The sequence below is a fragment of the Carassius carassius genome, chromosome 4 (assembly GCF_963082965.1).
Source record: "Carassius carassius chromosome 4, fCarCar2.1, whole genome shotgun sequence".
In the NCBI taxonomy this organism is placed as follows: domain Eukaryota; kingdom Metazoa; phylum Chordata; class Actinopteri; order Cypriniformes; family Cyprinidae; genus Carassius; species Carassius carassius.
In genome coordinates, this window is record NC_081758.1 from 26,406,992 (window position 1) to 26,432,115 (window position 25,124).

General features: G+C 39.9%; 1 protein-coding gene across 8 annotated transcripts in view; it reads left to right on the forward strand.

Annotated features, from left to right (window-relative positions):
• The window catches only part of LOC132139620 (disabled homolog 2-interacting protein-like), a 111,187-nt gene that overhangs the window by 70,982 nt on the left and 15,081 nt on the right, over positions 1-25,124 (forward strand). For all 8 annotated transcript variants that reach the window (XM_059548102.1, XM_059548103.1, XM_059548104.1 and 5 more), the window contains 4 exons: positions 10,634-10,787; positions 12,761-12,859; positions 14,685-15,239; positions 24,887-25,031. In XM_059548102.1, the coding sequence (XP_059404085.1) occupies positions 10,634-10,787; positions 12,761-12,859; positions 14,685-15,239; positions 24,887-25,031 (953 nt within the window). The remainder of the gene's footprint in view (positions 1-10,633; positions 10,788-12,760; positions 12,860-14,684; positions 15,240-24,886; positions 25,032-25,124) is intronic.

Sequence of the window (25,124 nt, forward strand, 5' to 3'; positions counted from 1 at the left end):
GTTTTTAAATTTATTATACTTTAAATTTTTAGGATCATAATCACATGATCCTTTAGAAATCATTCTAATATGATGATTCATTATCAAAGTTGGAAACAGTTCTGCTGCTTAATATTTTTTCAGAACATATGATACTTTTTTAGGATACTTTGATGAATAAAAAGTAAAAAAAAAAAAAAAAAAAGAAGAAGCTATGTTTTTAAAATATAAATATTTTGTAATAACAATATACACTACTGGTCAGTAATTTGGGGCCAGTAATTTTTTTTTCTTTTTTTTTCTTTTTAAATAAAATCAATACTTTTATTCAGCAAGGATGTGTTAAATTGATAAAAAGTCATAGTAAAGAAAATATATTATTAGAATTTTGTTTTTTTATTTTGAATAAATGCAGTTCTTTTTTAACCTTTTATTCATCAAATATATTAGACAGCAGAACTGTTTCCAACACTCATAATAAATCAGAATATTAGAATGATTTCTACATGATCATGTGATAGACTGGATGTTACATGTGACACTGAAGGCTGGAGTAATGATGCTGAAAATTCAGCTTTGCATCACAGGAATAAATTATTTTTTAAAAGTATATTCAAATAGAAAACTATTATTTTAAGTTGTAATAATATTTCACAATATTACTGTTTCTTCTGTATTTTTGATCAAATAAATGCAGGCTTGATGAACGGAAGAAACTTCTTTCAAAAACATTAAAAAATAGTATACAATTATTAGATATGATAATAATTTACAATATTTTAATGTCAAAATTGTAATATTGCCTTTTATCTGTAATAATTAGACATAATGAGCAGCTTATCCTGTTTGTTAGAATTAACAACGTGTTGCTACTGGCTAGGGAATATCTTTATTAAATGCGCATGTGCAGTAATTATTGTGAAAAATGCATTTCATATATTTGTGAATGATGATTTTATTTAAATTTTTTGTGACTGTGTGAGTTGTTAATTTTGAATCAAAATCTTTAAATTAATGGATTTGCAGCTCTTGCAAAGTTATTGATGTATGAATAGATTCTTCTAGATTTATTATTGATTTTATGTTGAATTATTAAGATGTTAAGTGGCATCAAAGACAGTCTCTATTATTTGTCAGATGTGTTTAGTCTTCTGATCCATAGCAGGAGATCTTACATGATCTAACATCACGGTGTGAACTCTCTTCACGCTCTCACTGAGATGATGACAAGGGATTGCCATCTTTTTTTCCTCATGGGCTATAAATCTTTTGTTAAATTTAGAGAACAAGACAATTGACTCTCTCCTGGTTTTCCCTTGAATAAAAAGCTACATATTGATTTTGAGTCTGGTACTGCTGGGTGACCTCATTGCATGTATTTGTTGTTTAGCCACGGGTTGCTATGTTTCTCTTCTCTGACTTGGATGCAGATATTAATTTGATGGTCCGTTCTCTTATGTACCAGACAGAACAGTGCAGGAATTTTATCCAGTGAAGCTTTTAAGACTTATATCAGTGTAGTAACTGAATAATTGATTGAAATTAAATGTTTACGTTTATTTGTTATTGTTATAAATTATATAGTTATTGAGTTGAATTTATGCTGCTTATTTGTTAATTGATTTCAGTATCAAAATGATCTCATTGTTGAACAGTGGAATAAATAATCAAGAATCCAGAATCATGATTCTCATCCCAAATATTGTCACAAATATATATATATATATATATATATATATATATATTTATTTTTTGCTGCCTAAGTTGTAGTCTTTATCCCTGAGAGTGTAATCATCTTTTCTTCTATCAGTCTGTCTGTTATTTTTTAGAGCATCTCTATCTCTGTTCTCCTTTCTTACTTTTAATTTCTATCATGGAAATTAAAAATAATAATAATAAAAACCCATTTGCAATATGTTTCTATCATGGCACTGTCATATCTTTCCCATGTCTATTTTCAGACTTTATGAAGCGTTCTGAGTTAAAAAGTGGAATGGAGTGATGGAGGGTGAAGTGTGACTTATGTCTGGTGCGGTGTCTGAAATATTTACAGAGACAGAGATACAGAGTGCTGTGAAGACAGGAAGTGTGCGCGCAGGGGATGAATCCATTTGGGAAGAAGAGGATTCTGGGTAAATATGGTGAAAAAAAAAAGAGTATATGAAAGATAAAGACAGAAAATATGGCAAAGTATAATGAAAAGGATTTCTTTCCAAGGACAAACAGGTCATTTGCTTCTCAGTAGACTGGATGTGCATGCTGCTCTGTTTGAGGTGATAAGTATGTTGGAGGTGAGCTGTTCACAGTTCGGTTTTTGTGTTAAAGCACACTCATACACACTCGCTTTCATTGGTAGGAGATGCATAACATGAAAGAGCTTGTAACACATGCCATTAAGCATGCACATCACATCACTGAGCACGCTAACATCACAGTAGCATTCTAAAATACACTCTCTCTTTCACACACACAGTAAACACAGTTAGAGCCAATGTATTATCATTCATACAGTGTCGTTCATTGCCTCCAATTCTGGCATTAACATTCATTCTGCTAGACTTATGTGACAGTTAACCTTCTAGAGGCACACTACGTGTGGAGTAGTGGGTGTGATTCCATGTGTTGCTGTTCTACATCTATCTCACTTGCCTTTAAATCAGACGTATTTCAACACATAGACAGCCAAGGATGCGTAAACACACACATTCCTCACAGGGTATACCTCAGCATGATCCTCTTGTCTGAACATGTCCTTTTCCTCTCTTAGGCTCACCTGTAACTCCCAGAATACACTTCACTCTGATTTGCCCAGTGCCAATATTTAGATGATCCAGAATGTGTTACATCATATTAGTACTAATGGGAAAGTGCTCTTATTGAGTGTCCTTTAAAAGTATTATTTCTAAAATTAGATACAAGTGACGATGAGTACGATTTTTATGTAGTTTAATGCATAACATCCATGCATGCAGGTTTGAATCGAACACATCACAGAATAAAACCCCCAACACAGTTTCTTTCGATTTTTCCTTCTCTCTTCTAAAATGCTTTCGCTCAAGCTGGTTTTGACAGCTATTCCCAGTGCTTCCTGTCAGTGTCATCCCATCAATGTTTTCCGGTCAGGAAAACTGATGCCGGTTTCTCCTCATTCTGAAACTCAACCTGTCGTTCAGACTGCTAGTTTGATGCTCCGTCTCTCCAAGGCCGCTTCAAGCATGGATCAATCCCACAATCCCCTTTGCTCCAATTAGACTCCTCTGCTTCGTTTCACCTCAGCCAATCAGAAATAACCAGTTTGTACACACACACACACACACACACACATGTACGTTTTGTGTGCTCTGAAGCCTCAGTGGTTAGGAGACAAGGCTGGTCTCAGGAGTATAGTCTAACCTCTGAAGATCTTTGTGGAGGAGAGAAAGAAGGAGAGTGGAAGAAACAAGGAAAGGAAAACAAAGGAGGGGGGAAGGGAGGTAAATAAAGAGTTCAGGGTAATAGAGAATAGTAAATAATTTATGAGATACACACAGCAACTAAAGGTTGATGATGATTGTTTATGGAGAGAGAGGCTTCCTAGAATGTACATACTCTATTTAAATAAAATATATGTCATAAAAATTGTATAAATAAAATATGTAAATAATATAATTTCTATAAATAATGTTCAGTAAAAAATATGATACAAAAATATTGGTTATTGAGCTCCAGTTGTAATGAATGTTTACTAAATACAACTAGAAAGCATTGTAGTTTATATGACTTAAGTCGTTTTATTCTGTATTCTAAAACCTTACCTAATCTGCTCTACTAAACCTTCATCACAGCCAGATGCACAGCAACCCGATTTTTAGGGGATGTGCTGCACAACAGCACTGGGGTGTGTAAATAATGACAGAATTTTCCTTTTTGTGTGATGTATTCCTTGGAGATCAGAAGATGGAGAGTGTTCTGTGCACATCTCTCTCCAGCTGACGTGAAGGGATGAGTAGTGGAACTGTTCCCAAATCTGATCTGCTTTGTAGCAAATACTAATTAACGTCAGTTCAGACCAACACAGGCTTCATCTTAGATGAGATCTCCCACTCTAATTACAGCTGTAAACGTGTTGGATTTTCAAATGATATGCTTGCTATCTCCCATCACTGTTTATTATGGATGCGGAACGTGTTGAATTGATGTTACACAAGTGGTATTGGCAACTTAAATGGCTTGATGAGCTACCTTTCTATCTTTTTTTTCCTTTGCAAGTTAACAGATATTGAAATGGTTGGCAGAGATTTGCTAAACTTTATTTTTGATTATTAGGAGATAATTAGCAATTTGAAGAAAGGCACTAATTATCTTGTCAGAGCGCTAACACTTAAGACCCCTTAAGCTGTTATAAATTCACTGTAAACCACAGCTTCACAGGGCTTATTGATTTAATAAAATGGTTATTCCATATACGTATTAAGGTTTCACAAAATAAAACAGCGCAAATAAAGTGTAATGATATAAATAAAAACAGTATTCTTCCACCAAACAATGTAGTTCCTCAGAAACAGTTGTGGTTACAACAAAGTGGTTGCGGAGCAACACGCAGAAGTAAACAAAGGTGTATATTTGTAGTGTAACAGCTTCGAACGCGGCTCAACCAATCAGAATCAAGGACCGGAACTATCCATTTTATAATGAGGAATTAATGCCTTTATGCCTTATATATATGTCTCATTATGCAGAACATGTTGAGGACTCAATATTTTTTCTGACTCAGTCGTTCAGAAATTCTCTCATCCTGCCACAATTTCCATTTCCCCCACAAATATAAAATTATCTATTTTTAATTGTATAGTTTCATTTTTAGCAAAAAGACTGCACTATACATTCATCATAAATATATATTTTATGGTTTATTTTTATTTACAAAACAGAATTGATTACTGCAAGTAATTCATTTAGTTTTAAGTTTAAATTGCAATTGTCTCAATTGGAAATGAAGTTGTCTTACGAGAGCTCTCTCGTACTGCGTCTTAGCTAAGACGCTACGGGAAAAGTCTCTTTTCACGAAATACTGAAGCAAAAAATTATCCTTAATTTCGTATTTTTGTAAAGCGCATTTGCAGCAGTACACAGCCATAGGCGAGACGGCTCGTTCGCTCATTGGCTTGTTCTGCGGCAACTGCACAGCCTATCGAGCGTGGGCTGATGCAACATCAGACCAATAAGGGCACTTTGCGCCCTTCTTGCCACTTCCCGCCGTAACGGGTGTGGCCCAACCTATAAAAGGAGCTCGAAAAGGCTGACTCACCTGATTTTTCATCTCTTCAGCGAAGCTCACGCATCGCTGGATCACGGAGGAAGCAAGCGCCGTCTGAGAAAGCACATCAGCAGGACGAGCCATTCTGAAGCTGCTGGCATCGCCGCCTTCCACTGCCGTTCCTGCTGCGCTATCCGGCGCCTATATCCTTTCAATTCTGTTATATCCAAGCTGTTCTTTATGTGTGTGTGTGTGTTCGCCCTGCGACACACACTCGTAAAAGAGCTCGCGTCTTTTTTAAGATGCCTTCCTGCGGCTCGTCAGAGCCCCACTCAGCGAGGGAGACCGGTACGTCATCTGTGTCTCCTGCCTGGGTGAAGATCATGCAGCGCTCGCGCTCGCTGACGGCGGATGCCCCCACTGCGAGCTGTTGCCATGGTGACTCTGAGGACTCGCCTGGCCTTTTTCTCTGAGCCTGCATTCTCCGCTGTGCTAAGGCGCCGTAAAAGCATCGCTTCCAGCGGATTACGGAACCGTCTTAAGCTCAACCGAGCTCGCCGGTTCGCCCTGCTTCACCGGCCCCCCCTGCATCGCTTCCCGGTGGGCAGCGCCCGCTGTTTGCCGGCGCGTCGTCCGAGGAAGTCGATCTCAGGGCCGCGTCGGAGGAAGAGGACACGCGCTCTCTGCAAGCTTCGGGCAGTGAGGGCTGGGCGAGCTCCGAGGATCTCGCGCCTTCTGCTCAGAAGCCCAGCAGACGAGCTGACATCGAGAAGGAGCCGGGGCGAATGCTCGTGTTGGCCGCGATGAGTCTCGTCCGCGAGTGGTTTGCACCAGCACCCCCCCTCTCGTTCCCGGCTGGATGGTATTTCCCTTTCGGATGAGCGTACTTCTCAAAGCCCGCCTCATTTCTTCCTGAGCTTCACGAAGAGGTGGCGAAGGCTTGGAACGCTCCATATTCAGCGCGAACTCGTTCGTCTGTCTCACTAGCATTCTCCACACTGATGATGCTAAAAACAGGAACTACCACTCACTTCCGCCGGTGGAACAGGCGATAGCGACGCACCTTTGTCCGCCCTCTGCTGGACGGCGGCAAAAGCGGTGTTGCCATCTAAAGCCTGCTGTGTGACGCTGCGTCGGTACTACTAACGATGGCTGCTTCATCGAAGCGCAGGTGTACGAGTTCCGCTGTGGCCGAGCTCTCACCCAAGCGCGCCGCTGTTTCAGTTCCAGGAATTGTGACTGTCTCAGCGTTTTCTGCAATGTGCAAGCCTGCACAGTTGCCCGCTTGCCTGCACACAAAAGCCGTTATCACAACAGCTTCAGCAACGCAGCTCGAGACCCCCGTTCTCGCTCTACCGGCCGTCGCCCCGCGCCACGGGGACCGCGGCAGAGCATTACGGTGAGATACACTATGTCACATACGGCACGTGGCTTCTGTAAAAACGAGGCCCGTGCACGTACGCTCTGCACAGGCAGACAGCGAGTTGAAAGTGGCATATGCAGCCCACAGTCACTCGCAGACATATCGAGTCCCACGGGACCTGCTCAGCCTTCCCCCAGTCGGTTAAGTGCCGGGACGAGGTCGAGGAGGAGCGATCTGCCCGCTGTGATCAGCGCGCTCCCCGCCTCAAATGCGCAGCACACCCGAGCGCCGCCGTTGCCCGGTCAACAGAGCGCGCTTCGCATCCAGCCCTTAGCCATTCATGCAGGTGCATGGTCAGCGCTTCCAGGGGTTTCGGATTGGGTGCTAGGCATTATAAAGAGAGGCTATTCGCTACAGTTTTTTTCGACCCCCTCCGCGCTTTTCAGCGCGCGTCGAAACTAAGGTCAAAACAGAAGTAGCACACATACTTCGGGCCGAAATATCAAAACTGTTGAGCAAAGGGGCTGTAGAGCCTGTGTCTCAAGCTCAAAGCGAGGGGGGGGCTGTACAGCAGATACTCTCTGGTGCCCAAGAGAGACGGGGGTCTCAGGCCCATACTGGATCTAAGACAGCTGAACAAGGCATTGATGAAACGCAGTTTCAAAATGTTTACGACCAGGAAACTCCTCGCGCAGATTCGCAGAGGGGACTGGTTCATGTCAATAGATCTGAGGGACGCGTATTTTCAAATACAGATAGCGTCAAACCACAGGCGATATTTGAGATTCGCCTTCGAGGGCCAGGCATACCAGTTTACAGTCCTCCGTGGCTCCTCGTACGTTTACGAGGTGCATGGATGCAGCGCTCGCTCCTCTCAGACTCGGAGGCATACGAGTGCTGAATTATTTGGACGACTGGCTGGTTCTGGCCCGATCACGAGCGGAGCTCGTGGACCACAGGGCCGTTTTACTCGATCACCTCGAGAAGCTCGGCCTCAGTGTCAATTGGGCGAAGAGTTTGCTGAACCCCAGTCAGACGATCCTGTTTCTGGGTATAGTTCTGAACTCGTGTTCCATGACGGCGCGGCTGTCACCACAGCGCGCGATGGGCATTCAGCGCGCAGCGAGTTCTTTCCGCTGCGGCGTGACCGTGTCGCTCAAACACTGTCAAAAGATACTGGATCTCATGACCTCAGCATCTCCGGTTCTGCGGCTGGGCCTGCTCCGCATACGCCCCCTGCAGTTCTGGCTGAAGGCTCCGGTGCCGCGCAGAGCGTGGGCGTCTGGCCGGCTGCATTTCAAGGTCGATCAGAGCTGTGTTGCGGCTCTAGCACCTTGGACAGCGAACGGCTGGTACCGATCAGGTGTAAGCCTGGGGACTTCCCCGAGTGTGAAAATGGTGTCGACGGACGCCTCCACTTCAGGATGGGGAGCGCTGCTCGAAGGCAGACCGTCCTTTGGCCTATGGTCAGAACGGGAAAAGCTCCATCATATCAACTGCCTGGAAATGCTGGCAGTGGAGAACGCGCTGACGCGCTTTTATCCCCATATCAAGGATCACCACGTCGTAGTCCGTGCGGACAACATGTCCGTGGTGTCCTACATAAATCGCCAGGGCGGTCTCGGGTCCCGAAACCTGTGCAGGCTGACGGAACGCCTCCTGATTTGGGCTCAGCACAACGTGCGCTCGCTGAGAGCAGTGCATGTGGCTGGACTGCAGAATCTGGGTCTAGACAGGCTGTCCAGAGGCAATGTTCCTACGGGCGAATGGTCTCTACACCCACAAACAGTCCGGCTGTTGTGGGAGAGATTTGGCATGGCGGAGGTGGACCTCTTTGCGTCCCACGAAAACGCTCACTGCCCCGCGTTCTTTTCCAAGAACGAAAGCGCGCTGTCACGGAGATGGCCGTGCTGCCCGCTTTATGCGTTCCCTCCCGTCTCCCTCCTTCCGCAGGTGATAGAACGGGTGAGAGAAATGAGATGTTCAATACTGCTTGTAGCACCTCTTTGGAAGAACCAACCATGGTTCCCAGTTTTGATGCAGTTAGCAGATGTCGCCCCGTGGCCGGTACCGTTGAGGAGGGACCTCCTCTCGCAGGCCAGGGGCTCGATTTGGCACCCTCAACCGGAGTTGTGGTCCCTCCATGTGTGGGCGCTCAACGGTTACCCGCTGATCTCGCAGTGGGAGTGCTAAATACCATCACTCAGGCTAGAGCTCCATCGACACGACGTTTGTTTCTGAAACGGCGTCCGGTCAGTCAATAGGAAGGAACGATTTAGTCATCCGGTTCCTCAGAGGAGCTAGGAGGCTGAATCCTCCCAGACCTCCGTCAGTCCCTATGTGGGACCTCGCGGCGGTTTTTGGAGGCCTTGAGGGGTCCCCCTTTTGAGCCTATCCAATCGGTTAGCCTTCAGCATCTGTCGTTCAAGACAGTATTCTTGTTGGCTCTCGCTTCTGTGAAGCGTGTGGGTGATTTGCACGCGCTCTCGGTGAGCCAGTCGTGCTTGGAGTTTGGGCCCAATGACTCAAGGATCATACTCAATCCTAGGCACGGTTATGTGCCGAAATCCCTCAACACACCGTTTCGGGCTCAGGTTATTGCCCTGTCTGCCTTGCCGGTGTCAGGGGAGGATGGAGACTCGAGTCTTCTTTGCCCTGTCTGGGGGTTTTAAGAGCTTATGTGTCTCGCTCTGCTGCCTTTCGGCAGACGGAGCGGCTGTTTGTCTCGTTCGGTGGACGTTCCAAGGGAATGGCTGTTTCGAGACAGACTCTATCCAGATGGATAGCATTAGCTTACGCTTCCAGGGGCCTTCAGTGCCCGTTGAGCGTCAGAGCACACTCCACAAGAGGCGTAGCCTCGTCGTGGGTGTGGTCTACTGGGATCTCCTTGCAGGATATATGTATGGCGGCAGGTTGGGCCTCGCCGTCTACATTTATCAGGTTCTATAACCTGGAGGTCCCCGCCTTGCCACATTGGTCAGGCCTTGCCTCGGCTGTGTGATGTCATATTGCCGCATCTACGGATGCTGCTAGATATAGGACGGAGGGCTTTTTCCCTTTTCTGTCCTGGACTCTCTGTGAGTCCCTCAGGTGACTGTGCACTGTAAATCCTGGGCGTTGCTTCAGGTTTATTGGTGTGTGATCCCTGCGCGCACGGCGTTTTACATTGGGTTCCCGTAGCGTCTAAGCTAAGACGCAGTACGAGAGAGCTCTCGTAAGAGAACGTACTCGGTTACTAAACGTAACCTCGGTTCTCTCTAGAAGAGCGAACGAGTACTGCGTTCTCTGCCGTGCGCACGATTCACTCTGGTTCGCTTCGGCGATGAAATAAATCAGGTGAGTCAACCTTTTCGAGCTCCTTTTATAGGTTGGGCCACACCCGTTTCGGCGGGCTCTTAATGGTCTGATGTTGCATCAGCCCGCGCTTGATAGGCTGTGCAGTTGCCGCAGAACAAGCCAATGAGCGAACGAGCCGTCTCGCCTATGGCTGTGTACTGCTGCAAATGCGCTTTACAAAAATACAAAATTAAGGATAATTTTTTGCTTCAGTATTTCGTGAAAAGAGACTTTTCCCGTAGCGTCTTAGCTAAGACGCAGTACTCGTTCGCTCTTCTAGAGAGAACCGAGGTTACGTTTAGTAACCGAGTACGTTTCCACTTTTTCCACTGAATTAGTGAGATTATAGAAAATTTGCTGTATGAACTCTATTATTGCTGTATTATCACTGCTGTCTTCACACTTTGGAGACTCAAACTATGTTGTTGAGTTTCAAACATCTATTATTCTTTGATCCTCAAAACTGCTGTGTCCTGTGTGTCTCTTTAAGGCTGCCTACAGAGTCTGTTGTCTCAGCATACTGTAAGCTGTGTGAATGTCTTTGAATAGGACCAGAACATGTGTCCTCATATTACTCCTGCAATTTAGGCAGTGATTAACTCTTGCTTTGTGGTTGCCAAAAATAATCCCATTTGATTATCTTATCTTGTTTTCAAGCTTGAGACTGTGTGTACAAGAGAGACACTTGTGTCACTGGTTGGTGTGTGTTGCTGTTTCAGGTCTCATCTGATGCCCAGGCTGAAGGAGTCGCGCTCTCACGAGTCTTTGCTCAGTCCCAGCAGTGCAGTAGAAGCTCTGGACCTCAGCATGGAGGAGGAGGTCCTTATTAAACCAGTGCACAGCTCCATCCTCGGACAAGATTACTGCTTTGAGGTATAGACACCTCTTTCACTCACTTTACATTATATACATCAATACATTCACTGATCTGATCTTTCTCAACCATCATAACCATCATAACCATATGATATGCATAGAAATAAAACATATAAAAAATAAATATTGAAAATAAAATTCAAGTGCAAAATTAAGACAAACAAATTTAAACTTGGGTAAAAAAAAACAAAGGGAAACCTGGCCATTAGTGCAAATCTCTGTAACTGTATATTAGGCCTCAATTTACTGCACAATAAACAGAACACTATCCAACTCTTATGGTGCGTTCACACCAAACGCAAATAGAGCGTCTGGCGCGAGTGATTTTAATGTTAAGTCAATGCAAAGACGTGAATAGACAACCTCCGAAAATCAGCGAAACACATTCTTAAATAGACGCTGTCTTTATAAATAAACCGCATATTTGAGTTTAAAACTACTACATTCTCGCATGAAATACTTTTACAACTAGATTTATTATTACAGATGCGCAAGTTGCATCTGGTGTGAACACAGCATTAAATATTCAGTACAGTAACATGTTAGCATGTGTTGATGAGGCGGTTCATAAGATTTGAGTTGCTTAAGGCAGACCTGGATAAAGTCTTTTTTCCTGGGCATACCGTGCATGTTACAGAAACATTCTTGCCTTTAATTCCCGGTACTTCCAATTCGAGAACGCCATTATCGCTGACGCAGTCTTGTGTTTAGTGGTTGTCAGAGCGTGCAGTGAGACAGCGTGAGCAGGGCACCGCCCACCCAGCCAATCATCATCTTTTTTTGCAACGGTGTCAGGCAGCTGATGTGTAGCCACTAGCCAAAGCATGACACCTCGCGCTTTATTCAACCAAATTGTAGTAACGTGACACTTTACATTCTCAGTAAAGATAACGGCGTTGCAATGATGGGAAAAGTAATTAATTAGATTACTCCGTTACTGAAAATTTAACTCCGTTAGTAACGCCGTTATACTTAAACGCCGTTACTCCCAACACTGTTCAAAAGATGATACGTTTTCGGCAAAAATCTATTTGTCTGATTATATTAAATTCCATTTAAAAAAAAGTGATTTCAATTTAATTGAGATCTTAATTGAACAGTCCCAATATTGATTTTTTAAATCCAAGGGTCAATTTGTATAATATTGCATGTGTATATATATATATATATATATATATATGTGTGTGTGTGTGTGTGTGTGTGTGTGTGTATGTATATGTATATATATATGTGTATATATATATATATATATATATATATATATATATATATATATATATATATATATATAGTTTTATATATAATATATAAAAGAGTAATTAGAATTTCATCGAAGACATTTTTTTTTCCACCAAAAAAAAAAAAAAAATTGAATAAAATCAGAAGTGCATCAAATCATGAGTGTTCCTGTGGCTCAGTGGTAGAGCATTGTGTTAGCAGCACAAAAGATCATGGTTTCAATTCCCAGGGAACACACATACTGGTAAAAAATGTATAGTCTGAATACACTGTAAGTCGCTTTAGATAAAAACATAAATCTAAGATAAATGTAAATTTAAAATCAATGTAAGGGCTTGTGGATTAAACCAGAATTGAATCAAATTCAGAATCAAATCACGATCCTGTGAATTGAACCAGAATGTAATCAAACTGGGAAATCTGTATTGATCATAATTGAATCAAACCAGGAAATCTGGATAGAGCAGAATCTATTCAGTTTAAATAAATTTTGATTCAATTCACAAGCTCTCTTTTTTATAGCTTCTTTTATAGCTTGTGATTCCTGGTCAGATTGTGTGTGATTCTACATATTTTAAATGCTGTATTTGTACCCAAAATATCTGTCAGTAAATGTGATTCGGTTTTGCAGTTTGTTTCCTGTCAGTAACATATTTTCCAATGACGGTAAAACATGGTGAAAAAGTGTGAGATTTCTGTAGAAAGCTGACAATTATCAACCTTTTTTCCAGGTGAGCACATCCACAGGTAGTAAGTGCTTTTCTTGTCGTTCGGCCGCAGAGAGAGACAAATGGATGGAGAACCTGCGACGGGCCATCCACCCTAATAAGGTAAACTTGCCTTCCTGCAGAGGCTCTTTTATACCTGCATAGACTAAAATCATACCTGATGCAGATGCTCTGATTTATTACTGAAGAAATGCAGCTCAATTCAAAGGAAGAAGAGACATCAAATAATGTTTCTGTTCCTGTAAGAATGATGAAATTCAGGGCAGTTTTTCCCTCTCTCTTTGTAAGATGAGATACAGAGAAACAGCGAAAAAGAAAAAAAAGATCTCATCCGACAACTCATTTCACCAATCAATGATTAAGCAAATTAATTATTAATAAAAAAAGAAAAAAATTCAAACACACCCTTCAAGTTATATTTGCCGCCTTCACAGCTTGCCTGGGGATGTGTTTAATGTCTCCCCCTCGCTCCGTCTTACATTTTAATTACTCAGTGGGTTTGTGAGGTGAACACCAGAGCCAGGCTTTACAGAGCTTTGCCTAACAGATGATGCTTTCAGACAGAAGTTGATGCTATAGTAGTGTAAAGATGATCATAGCTCAGGCATTAGCTTCTGCAGCAGAGGCCCATTTCTGTCTGCCTGCTTAATTAGTTCATTATATGTGATGAGGGCGCACAATGGAGCACCTCAATACCAAGATGCGAAATCAATTGCCTTAGTGGATGTTTATTTCTGTGGGAATATCCGTGAACACTAGAGCCCTACACAATGCCTACAGTAGTTCCTAGTACAGTCAACTGCTGTTATAGAGCAATTCATCAGTCAAGCCTTGTATTATTATTGTTGTTGTTATTTTGCTTAAATATTAAATGTTTTTATTTCAGTGGAATATAACAATAGTTTAATACTGTATATTCGTACATACCGAACACATTTTAATTTTCTGCTGCTACTAATAACACACTAACACTAACAAACTAACAACTAATATCTACTAATACTAACAAACCTGAAGGTGTTTTTATTATTGCATTGCAGTCGCAGTCATGCAGCCCTGATGCAGCCTTTTTTCATGCAACAGTTCTTAGTGACCTACATCACCGGCTTTAAATTTACACCACTAACCAGCTTTAGACTTCTTAAAGCCTGACAAATTTATACTTTCTGAATGACAGAAACCTAGAAAGATGAACGAAACCTATATCCACACAGAAAATGATGAAGGAAGTGTTTAGGAGAGGGCTATCATCACTGTTCATCAGTGTGTCCTATCAGTGGTAACATTTCACCCCAGAAACAGATGCTTCTGCATGGCATCTCTAATTTTGGGCAGGGCTCTGTGCAGTGGCTTGCGGGTGGGGGACAAGAATTGCTGTATGCCGCTGGTGAGCAAGAGCTTTAGTCTTTTTAGCTCAGTGATTCATGATGGTCTGTGGCCTCAGAAATAGCTGCGACATTTAGTTTTGTTCTGATCTCATCCTCCATTTCCTCGTAAGTTATAAGAGGAAGGAGGGCTGTCTATAAATTAACCTCTAATTTAGTTCAACAAAAGCTTAAACTTAACTACAACATGATGCAGGTCAACTTTATGACCGTCCCTCGTATATTAACCCACATGACTTCACACTGGAAAGACCATAATATAAAAAAGGCCAGTGAATGACATTTTGCTGAATGAATTCACACAGTATTTACAGCACTGTCCTGCTATCTTTATGGGAAGGACATGAAGTGATCTAAAATAAAGCGCCTTTTAATTTCCAGCCAAGGGTGGGTGATCTGAAGCAGAGGGTGTTTTATCACTGAGTTGAAAAGCATGTCATCTCTAAATCACTGACCCTGTTAGATGCTACTACACTGATGTGGTAATAATCCACTACAGCCATGACATGTCCACTGACCTCACAATACCCTTCCATCTCTAGGACAACAGTCGGCGGGTGGAGAATACGCTTCAGCTGTGGATCATCGAAGCTAAGGACCTTCCGGCCAAGAAAAAGTACTTCTGTGAGCTCTGCCTGGATGACAGCCTCTATGCCCGCACCACCTGCAAGCTGAAGACCGATAACGTCTTCTGGGGTGAACACTTTGAGTTCAATAACCTCCCTACAGTCCAGAACATCACCGTCCATCTCTATAGGGACTCTGACAAGAAGAAGAAAAGGGACAAGAACAACTACGTGGGGCTGGTGAGCATTCCAGTGGTGAATGTCACGAGCAGGCAGCTGGTCGAGAAATGGTACCCAGTTAGCCAACCCAATCCAGGTAAAGGGAAAACAGCGGGTCCCATGGTCCGCATCAAGACCCGGTACAAGAGCATGAACATCCTGCCCATGGAGCTCTACAAAGAGTTTGCCGAGTACATCACCAACAACTACATGCTGCTCTGCTCTGTGCTGGAGCCAGTCATCAGCGTCAAGAACAAAGAGGAGATGGCCTGCGCTCTGGTGCACATCTTACAGAGCACCGGGAAAGCCAAGGTATTGTCAAAGTCTAACAGATTTTGTCATTTAGCAAAGGGTTTTCAAACTGTGCTCCAGGAAAGTGTTGGGGGTCTACATAAAAGGAAATATTAAAGAATAATATTAGACAATATGGAAGAACATAATAATGTTAAGGAAAATAACAGTAATAATAATAATAACATAAAAGGGAAAAAAATGTTTAAAATAAATACTTTTTCATTCTGCCTCTAAAGTTTTTTTTTTTTGTTTTGTTTTGTTTGTTTTTCACAGTATAAATTAGATCTTTATATATGAAAATATATAGACACCTTTATTCAGAGAATTCAGAGATGATGACAATAATGGTGTTAAAGGCATTGCTAAAACACACACTGGAATTAGTTGACCATATCATGGTTCATATCTACAGCGTTGTGCTTTAATTTCCAGATTTATAACCAGTTTGCTTCATCATCATAAGCTGCAAGACATATATTTATCTACTGCACACTTACAATCCGTTATTCTAATAGATGGAGAATTTGGTCATTGAATATTGGTTTTGTTACACCAAATGTGCATATGTTCATCTGGAAAAGCCTGTCACGTGACCTGTCACATGTTTTAGCAACATAAATAACACCTTATGTAATTCTTTACATTATTTTGTGATTCAATGAAACCAATGAACAAAATGTTTATATATAATATAAAAAAAAAAAAAATATATATATATATATATATATATATATATATATATATAATTTTGTTCATTATGAATTCACAATTATTATCTAAATAATCTAAACATATCATATAAATTATAATTCTTAAGCATTATACATAAACATACATTTATAAATTTTGATTCGTTATTAAAACAAATAATTAATCTTAACATGAATTTATAAAATATTAAATATTGTTTGTTTAAAATGTATGAATTAACATTTAAAATAATTGTTTATGTGACTGTATGTTTACTTTTTGCATATAATTTTTGCTTTTTTTCTGTCCATTGTGTGTTTTCCTTGTGCATTTGTTTTTCATTGATGCTCTTATTGAACTTCAGAGGTCACGGTGAATCAAAATCTATCCAATTCCAGTTTGTTATCTCCGCTTTAGTACCCCATTGTTATTCCTTGCTGTTTGGGTTAACAAAGGACTAGTACATCTAAAAGATTGTGTGTAGTTTGTATTGGCTACATCTGTGAATCTTGTATTTATGTTTGTCGGATTTCACATGCTGAGAGGTATTTCAGAGGGATAATCTCCCCGGTTCTCACAGCCTAGAATTCAGGGATCCAAAGAGCAAAATAGCAAATCTTCCCATTATATCATAAGGGAGGTATTAAAGGGTTAGTTCACTCAAAAATGAAAATTTTACTCAACTTCGAGTCATCCTGTATATGACTTTCTTCTTTCAGATGAATCCAGTCAGAGTTATATTAAAAATTGTCCTGGCTATACGCAACGTCCGTACACAGAGGGCAGGCGTGAATAACTTCCACAAACTTAATTTGGTTAATTTAAATACACGTACGTCCCTTCATTCTCCCAGTGTCAAACTGGTGTAACAACCCCAAGCAGTGGCCAGAAGTGTCTTACCGGGACATTTACTCGTACCTCATCGAGTCACCAGGTGAGCCAGTGAATGATTTTACTTCGTATTTGAAAGTAAACCTCTTTAAATGTATATATTATGTCTTTAGATTTAGAGTACTGAGTGCACTTTTCTGTCCAGCCATACAACTAGCCTGGCTTAGCTTTCGATTAGCATCATACATAAATCATGAAATTTCCATAACAGCAAGATATTTCAAATTTGGGGTTTTACAAACAATATTGGTGCACCCAACCACACAAAAACTCTTTGGCATGTTGTAAGGTTAGTCCACTTCCTCGATCCAATACTGTATGGCGGTTTGTTTTCCCCTAAAAGTGGGCGTGACTCTGGTCATAGACGTTCTATGATTGTGCGTATTTCAAGCTCTATCATTGCAGTCAGCGGTCCACAGTTCACAAGTCGTCAAATAACGCGCATATCCATAATAAAAGGTGCCTCACACGGCTCAAGGGGGTGAATAATGGCCTTCTGTAGCGAATCAATGCTTTTTTGTAAGAAAAATATCCATATTTCAAACGTAATAAATACTTTTCTCTCACTTCCGATATCTGTCATACGCGGAAGCCGCTTCATATTTGGACAATTTTTAATATAACTCTTGACTAGATTTGTCTGAAATAAGAATTTCATATACACCTAGGCTGACTCAAGATTGAGTAAAACTTAAAAAAAAAAAAAAGCTAATTTGAATTTTTGGGTGAGCTAGTCCTTTAATATGGCTGCTCTTATCTGTATTGGCTTTTAAGTCTGTCAGGCCCTGATTGGCAGATCCAGGGTTGTTGTAGATGGTATGTTTGCAGTGACTCACAGGATGGTATAAACACAAAGGCAAAATGACCTTAGATGGAGTCGGATAAGCCTCTAGTATATATGGCATTTAGTGAAAAGCGTGTTTAGACTGCACTAATGTCAGTGTTCAATGTTTGAGGAAGAACAGGAGAGACGAAAGACAATTTTGCTGGTTATTTTTTAGATATGTAGTTGAGCTGAATAGTCTCATAATTGTAACCTGTGTGTGGAGTCTAATTAGACAAACTAAGCATGAAACAAGATTTTCAGACAGCAAATCTACCACTATGTTTTTAATCAGTGCCTGGCCATAAGGGTAATTTCAGTGGCCAGCTCTCAAGTAACTGAATTTATGCTGCCTTACACTCCAGTATCTTTAACATCTTGCCCATCAAGTAGTTATTCTGGTGCCATTACCTCTAGCCATGGAGAATCAGTGAAATGAAGTGTGAAACAGGTTTTTTTTTTTTTTTTTTTTAAACTTTGGTCTTTTAATTTGTTCATTGTTACGTATATAATATATTCGGCTTCAGGTTTTTGTTGGCATAATTTCAGCAGAACATCCGCAGTCATTTTAGAAACATCAAATCTGTTAGTGAATTGCTTGTTGAGAATTTAGAGGCACAAAGAGTATCCTTTATTAGTCCCTTTGCTTCCAGACTACAAAATCACCTGAGAATAAAAACTTGTAACATTTAGAGCCAAATGATTTTTGTTAATTAACAGAATGAAAATACGTCAGATTGATCAGTCAGTTTAGGCTGTTGTTCAAATGTGCCTTACATTTTACACATGGAATTAGAGGGTTCGTTGAAATAGACAAAGTCCACTGGGATATACAGTACACCAATTCCTTTAAAAAGTTTGTAGATTATTGCTACAAAGAGCCAGGAACAGTACATGGAACAGGACAGGAACTGTACAACTCCCATTAGTTCTTCCAGTGTTTATGAATTATAGTGTGAATATATTTATATATCCTATTCTCTCCTTGTTGCCTGACCATGGCTGGCTGGGCCATGTTTCTGGACACCCACACTGTTGATGTATAAGTCAGACACTAATTATCAGTATTTATAACGTCAGACGTTCAAGGATATTTTAGAACAAACATTTTTGAAAATGTACTTTTAATAAATTAGGGTCAGATTCAGATGCTGTTAATTATTGCTTCTTAATTACCCTGCTTCTCAAAGAAGCCCTGAGGGATGTGGGCCATTAAAACTGTAACACTGATGGAATCATCCGGGCTGTCCAAGGTCATTTGTTTTGAGGACAGCTGTAAAATCCAGTCTACTTGCTTTTGTGATATCAATATTTCGGATTAAACCGGCTGATCATATGCACTTTAATGCAGATACCTTATGGGACACAAGTGACAATTATGTAGCTTATGCTTTCTGATTTCTTTTTCAACGATTTAGTGTTGCATTCGGTCCAAATGAAAAGCAGCTCCTGAGCAGAATCTCACTAGAAGATTGTGGTTTACAAAATAGTCCAAATATACTTACAGTACCAGCGATAAATAATATCACAGTTTTATTTAGTCATTAATTCCCTGTTAAGATTGAGTGTTAAGATAAATGTTTTAAAAGCTAAATCTAATTCAAACTTTGGTAGTAAAAAAAGCACTAAAGACTTGGCAGCTTTGCCATCACTGGAATAAATTGCATTTTAAAATATATTAAAAGAAAAACCTGTTAAGTTGTTGCTGTTAAATAAATGCAGCCTGAGCAAAAGATTTTTCAAAAACATTAAACTTTTTAACACACTCTGAATAGTGTATATTACAGTATTATGTTGAAGTATAAATAGTACTACAGTACATATTGATGTATTAGTGGTGTGTACCAGTTAATGAAAATCATGTGTGGTCATGGCTCCTCCTTTACAACACTCCTTTACAAATGAAGATATAGATTGAATATCTCCAAAATGCTGAAAATATCAAGATATTTTAGCTATATTGGCCAACCCTAGTTCTGACTTTAAATGAGCATTTCATAGGAATGAAGACTCAGTTAAGTGCTTTACTTTCCTAACATCATGCCTCTATTCTCAGTGTAATTAAAGCACTCAAGTTATAGTTGAATAGTAATTTTATGAGCACTCAAAGCAGATGTAGAAGATTTGTATTTTAAGAGTTCTTTGTTCTACTTCAGCTGGCTTGTCTGTTTCTGACAGATGCATGAGTTGACAGAACAAAATTAAATTGGACTAAATTAGCTTCAAATGAAGATGAAGCAGACTCATCTGTGTGTATAACAGAGCTTGTCTGTTTATGTTCCTTTGAAAAGTCTGGACACGGTTAGTTGAGCCACCAAACAGAGCCTGCAGTGACAGATTCACTGGGAAGGATCATCTGATGGAATCTTGACAGCCGAATGTCTCTCGCTCTGCTAATGCACTCACTCTGTTAAGGTAATGTTGCAGTGGTCACATCAGAGGGTCACTGTATTCCCTTGACTGAACCTGAGACCAGTGTGCTCGTGATGTAAAAAATGGAGAAAAGATATCCCACTGAGACCACGAGCCCAAGAGGACACAATAACACTCCTTTATCTCTTGTTTGAGTTTCATGTGGGTGTGATTTTTATCGTGCAATCTTCTCTCTCTCTCTCTCTCTCTCTGTCTCTCCACCACTAAATAAACTTTGGAAGAAGATTAAACATACAATTAGTTGAGGAGAATTCTATCTCCCTCACCTCTCTATCTCCTTATCTTGTCATAGACTCATGCTCTGCCAGTCTCTCTCTCTCTATCTCGCTTGGCTGCACTTTAAGGCAGGATGGCTCTGAAAGGATGTCATTTCTGGTCTGAAGCAGCACATTGCCCTGACAGCTATTACAGAAGTCGTGCTTCGCCGTAGAAATGACATCCACTTCAGCGGGCTCTCCATGCACACACACTTTAACACTTTTTCATGCATCTCAAAAGTTTGAGGTTAGACAAGGTATTTAGCTGTTTTGTGATATGATGTAAGCGTGATGTCATTTCAACACACGTGATTATGCCTGGCAAGAGATGATCACATAGACTGCCATTTTTGAGACCCAGTATGCAGATGTTGACTTCACAATACAAAACACAATCATTACATAATCATATGATTACAATTATTTGATGCCTGATCAATCTGAATTGATCCTTGCACAAAAGTGTAAAGCGCTTACAGGCCCCGTGATATCTATATTAAAATTTTGTACATACTATGCGTTAGTTATGAGACCTGCAATTAATTGAAATGTTGAAAAAAAAATCTGTATGAATATATGAAATTGACAGATTTTCTCTTTTGTGAAATGAAGCAAAATCTAAAACCTACACCTAATGCACAAATAATATGAATACAAATTGTATAAAACACACAAATATAATAAATAAAATTAACATAAAATATAATTATAAAAAAATTAGTTTAAGCCATTTCAAAATGAAAAAAAAAATACTATTTAATGTATGTATTACATTTACAAGTAACATTAACATAGCAACTGTCATTAATTACAAAATATTATCTGAAAATATATATAATCAGGCAAAATTACATGATTGCGACAGCCTAATAAAATATATGCTATACAAAACATACAATACAGAATGAATAGTTAAATTGATGTCTTTAAATCAGCTTTTTCGTTTTCTAGATGGTGTCGATGAGTTGCAGACAGTTTAGAACGGATAAGAAGGTAAATGTTGAGGACATGTTGTTGTATGATCCTAGAAGTGATGTCTGTTTGACCCACTTTAGTCCAACAGCACAACAATCAGTCTTATCTCAGAAAGCACGCTGGATAAAGCTGCCCCACAGCCTTGCATTTCACTAGCAGAGCATTTCTACTTTCACTGAGGGTCGTGAACGCACATAAACACACACATTTGCACCAAATAGAATCATACGCACATGTTTGCACACATGCAGCAGAGAAAACTCAAGGTTATAGACTGTGGGACTGAGAGCTTAATTCAGCGCTTCTGTGATTGTTGACTTCTCTTTCTCTCACACGTGTTACAGCATTCGCTCTCTCACTTGACCCTCCTGCCGTCTGTCTGCTAAATAGCATCTGACCTTCTCTGACCTCTGTTTTTTGGAGATGGAGAAGGAGCAAGATAACAGTGTTTCAGTTTACAGCTTGGCTTTTGATCAAAAGAGAAATGTGCTGAGAATGACACACAAGTAATGATGAAATTGGAGGAAAGGTATTCATTTTTGACATTTAATAATCGCTCACTTTTGTTTTTCAGTAGGTCATGTTGAATTATTATGTGTCTGACAGAGTTTAGAGGCCATTTGGGGTTTTGGGAAGAGAAAAACTGTTTGGCTGCATTTAAATGGCTCACGTGGAAAACACTGGGATTAAATGGTACCCATGCACTTTGTAAGGCCACTTTGGACATTTCACATTTGCAAATGAAATGAAGCTAATTATTAATTTGTTTTTATCACCTAGCACTGATAATGAGGGATAATGATAGATTTACCCTTTAATCTCATGAAGAAGAGCATCTTCCTTTTAAGAGCACAAGTCAGCAGCACTACTGAACATGCATCGGTATATAAAATGAGTTCATTTCCATGAAAAAAATAAAATAAATCTTTATTAACATTACTTTGCATTAATACATTTATGTTTAACCAAGTAGGAAAGGATATCATCTGTTCATCAAACCAATTATTTAATTGAATTTAATTAATAATTATTAAATTATTTGTTATCTGTGTCAGTCAGAATTTCAGTATCAATACATTGCTAGAAATGTTTGTAGTGAACAAGGATTGTTCAGCTCTAAAATATTTATTCATAATTCTGTAAACATTTTTCCTATGCATTAATGGCAAAGTCATGGAAAAGCTAAATGGTCAAAAGGTGTAGGAATTACAAACTCTCTCTCTCTCTCTCTCTCTCTCTCTCTTTGTTTCCCTCTTGTTAGTATTGTTGCTCACTCCCTCAGAATATCTTTGCAGAAGTGAATGAGTCATCTTTTGTCTGTAGATTTGTGTGTGTGTGTGTTTGTGTGTGCTGTAGGTTTAGTGACCTTTGATAGCAAAACTCTTAAATTAGTCTATCCATTTATCCATCTATCTATATGTCTATCTATCAATCTGTCTATTTATTTGTCTATCTGTCTTTCTGTCTCAATCTTCATTCAGAGTTTACCATATTTTCTAACCCTAAACTCAACCCTCACACAAAGCATTTTTCTGCATTTTTACATTTTCATTAAAACATTATTTAATATGTTTATTAAGCTGTTTTCAAATGGTGGGCATTGGCTGCTTCCCATACTTTAGGTGATTTCAGGTTTTACTATCCTTGTGGGGACATTTGGTCCAGACAATGTAGACAAAACTTCTCTCTCTCCCTCTCTCTCTCAGCAGAGCACACAAACTTCTGTTTCGGTTAGATGGCTCCTCCTTTATGAGTTTTTGTTTCCAGGGAATGCAGTGAATCCTGAGGGTTTTTATGTCTTCTTTTTAATCCCTCCATCCTCTCTTTATCATTTTTTTCCTGTGAGCTACAGTACATATATTTCTGTTTTCTTCTTTTCCCCTGTGCAATGGCTTTGCATTCCTGTGGACCACCTATTTTTATGCAGCCGTTTTATTTTTATTTTTATGCTTTCCTTTCCATTTTAGATTTATATTTATGTCTTACTGTGATTAATGTCTTCTCGCTCTCTCTCGTCTCTGTTGTTTCCTGTGTTTCTCTCTCGTCTCGTTCTGATTAAGGGTGAGTTATAGTCTAGCTGATTAACTCTGACAGTAATGGACAATTTTCTTAATAGTGCCCACTACTGTGTGTGCATGTAAGGGGAGGATCTCGAGGCTAATGAGATCTTCCTCTGTGTGACTAGTCTCATATCTTAATGGATCTGACTCAGAGAGCTGATCATACCTTTTATAACTTGACAATTATTATAATTTAAATTATTAATTTAAATTATTAATAATAATTTTACTCTATATACTGTATGTGCAATCTGTAAAATGGCACCTCATTTTGTTTCTCATGTTTTTGGTTTAATGGTGCAATGCGAGGATTATGAAGCATGCTCCTAATAGAATTCTAAAGTATGCAAAATAATAATAATAATAATTTTTATAGATACACTTACGATTGTAAAATAATGTTAAAGTTGTTAGAAGATTTGGATTTAAGTCATAGGTTAGTGCCACTAATTTAAAATAAGGGTTACCACAATCATGGAAAACTTGGAAATATTCAGTGTGTGAGTTGTTGGTAATGGATGAATTTTTCCAAGCATATGGATCCATAAAGATGAAAATAATGAGAATGAGTGCCTTGAAGTGTAGTGTTAAAATTTGACAGCAGGTGTCTGGTCAGGGTGCAGGGTCTCATTTATGCCAGGCTTGGTCTTTAATCCCAGTGCAGACCTCTGTTCAACCACAACCGAATGAATCCTAGCTTGAGAGAGGAAGAGATATTGAAAGTAGGGCCCTGCCAAGTCTACTTTATTTTCTAAATTACATCTAGACGCCACAGGCTTCACTGTTAACTTTTAATTATGTATTTAGTTAAATGTTTTAATTGTTATACTGTAATGTTTTAACTGAAATGTCCTTGTTGAATCATGCAGAAACAGACCCAAAATTCAATTTCAAGTCTTTATATGTCTGTTTATTTAGCCAGTTGTTGGCCAAAACAACACAATAGTGAGGGGAAAAAGAAATAAAGCATTATACATCATCTCCACTGAGTCAAATATGATTAGAAAAATAAAAGATTAGAGTGGGATACATTTTGTGTGAAAGAGAAGAGAGTTTTGTTGCATGAATTATGAGGACATATAGTATGTTCTGTAATGAGAAATATATGGTGATAGTTTTTTTCACAGACAAAAGGCTTTCAGCCACAGTCTACATGGAGCCAGTCATGACTCACTGCTGTAAAAAGAGACTGAGACGCACACACACTCTGAATCTTATTTGGGACGCTGGGCTGAACTCTGGGCTGTGTGCTTGTGCGCACGTCAACAGCGAGTAGACAGATTTTTCTAACTCCTATTTGCAGGTTTTGATAGGCCCCATGTCAGATAGCTTTGATCGGAGAAGCTTTCACCTCAACACTAGCATCTCTTTCCTTGTCTCTTTCTTTTCTTTCATGTCCTGACAGACATCAGCGGCACAACCGCTTCGATTATAATGACAGACTCTCTCCATGCAATCTCTCCATCTACTCTGCTCTCTTTTTCCTTTTTAGACTAAAAGTGCTCACACATCAGCATGTTTTGTTTTTTGGCACAGGACTTCCTGACTGATCTGATGATGTCAGAGGTGGATCGGTGCGGGGAGAACGAGCACCTGATCTTCAGAGAGAACACGCTGGGCACTAAAGCTATCGAAGAGTACCTCAAACTGGTCGGACAGAGATACCTGCAAGACGCACTGGGTAATATTAAACAGACATTTCTAAAGTTTGGTTTGTCCTAAGTTCTCTGTATTCATTTTCGATAAGACTCAACAACCGTGAAAACACACACAC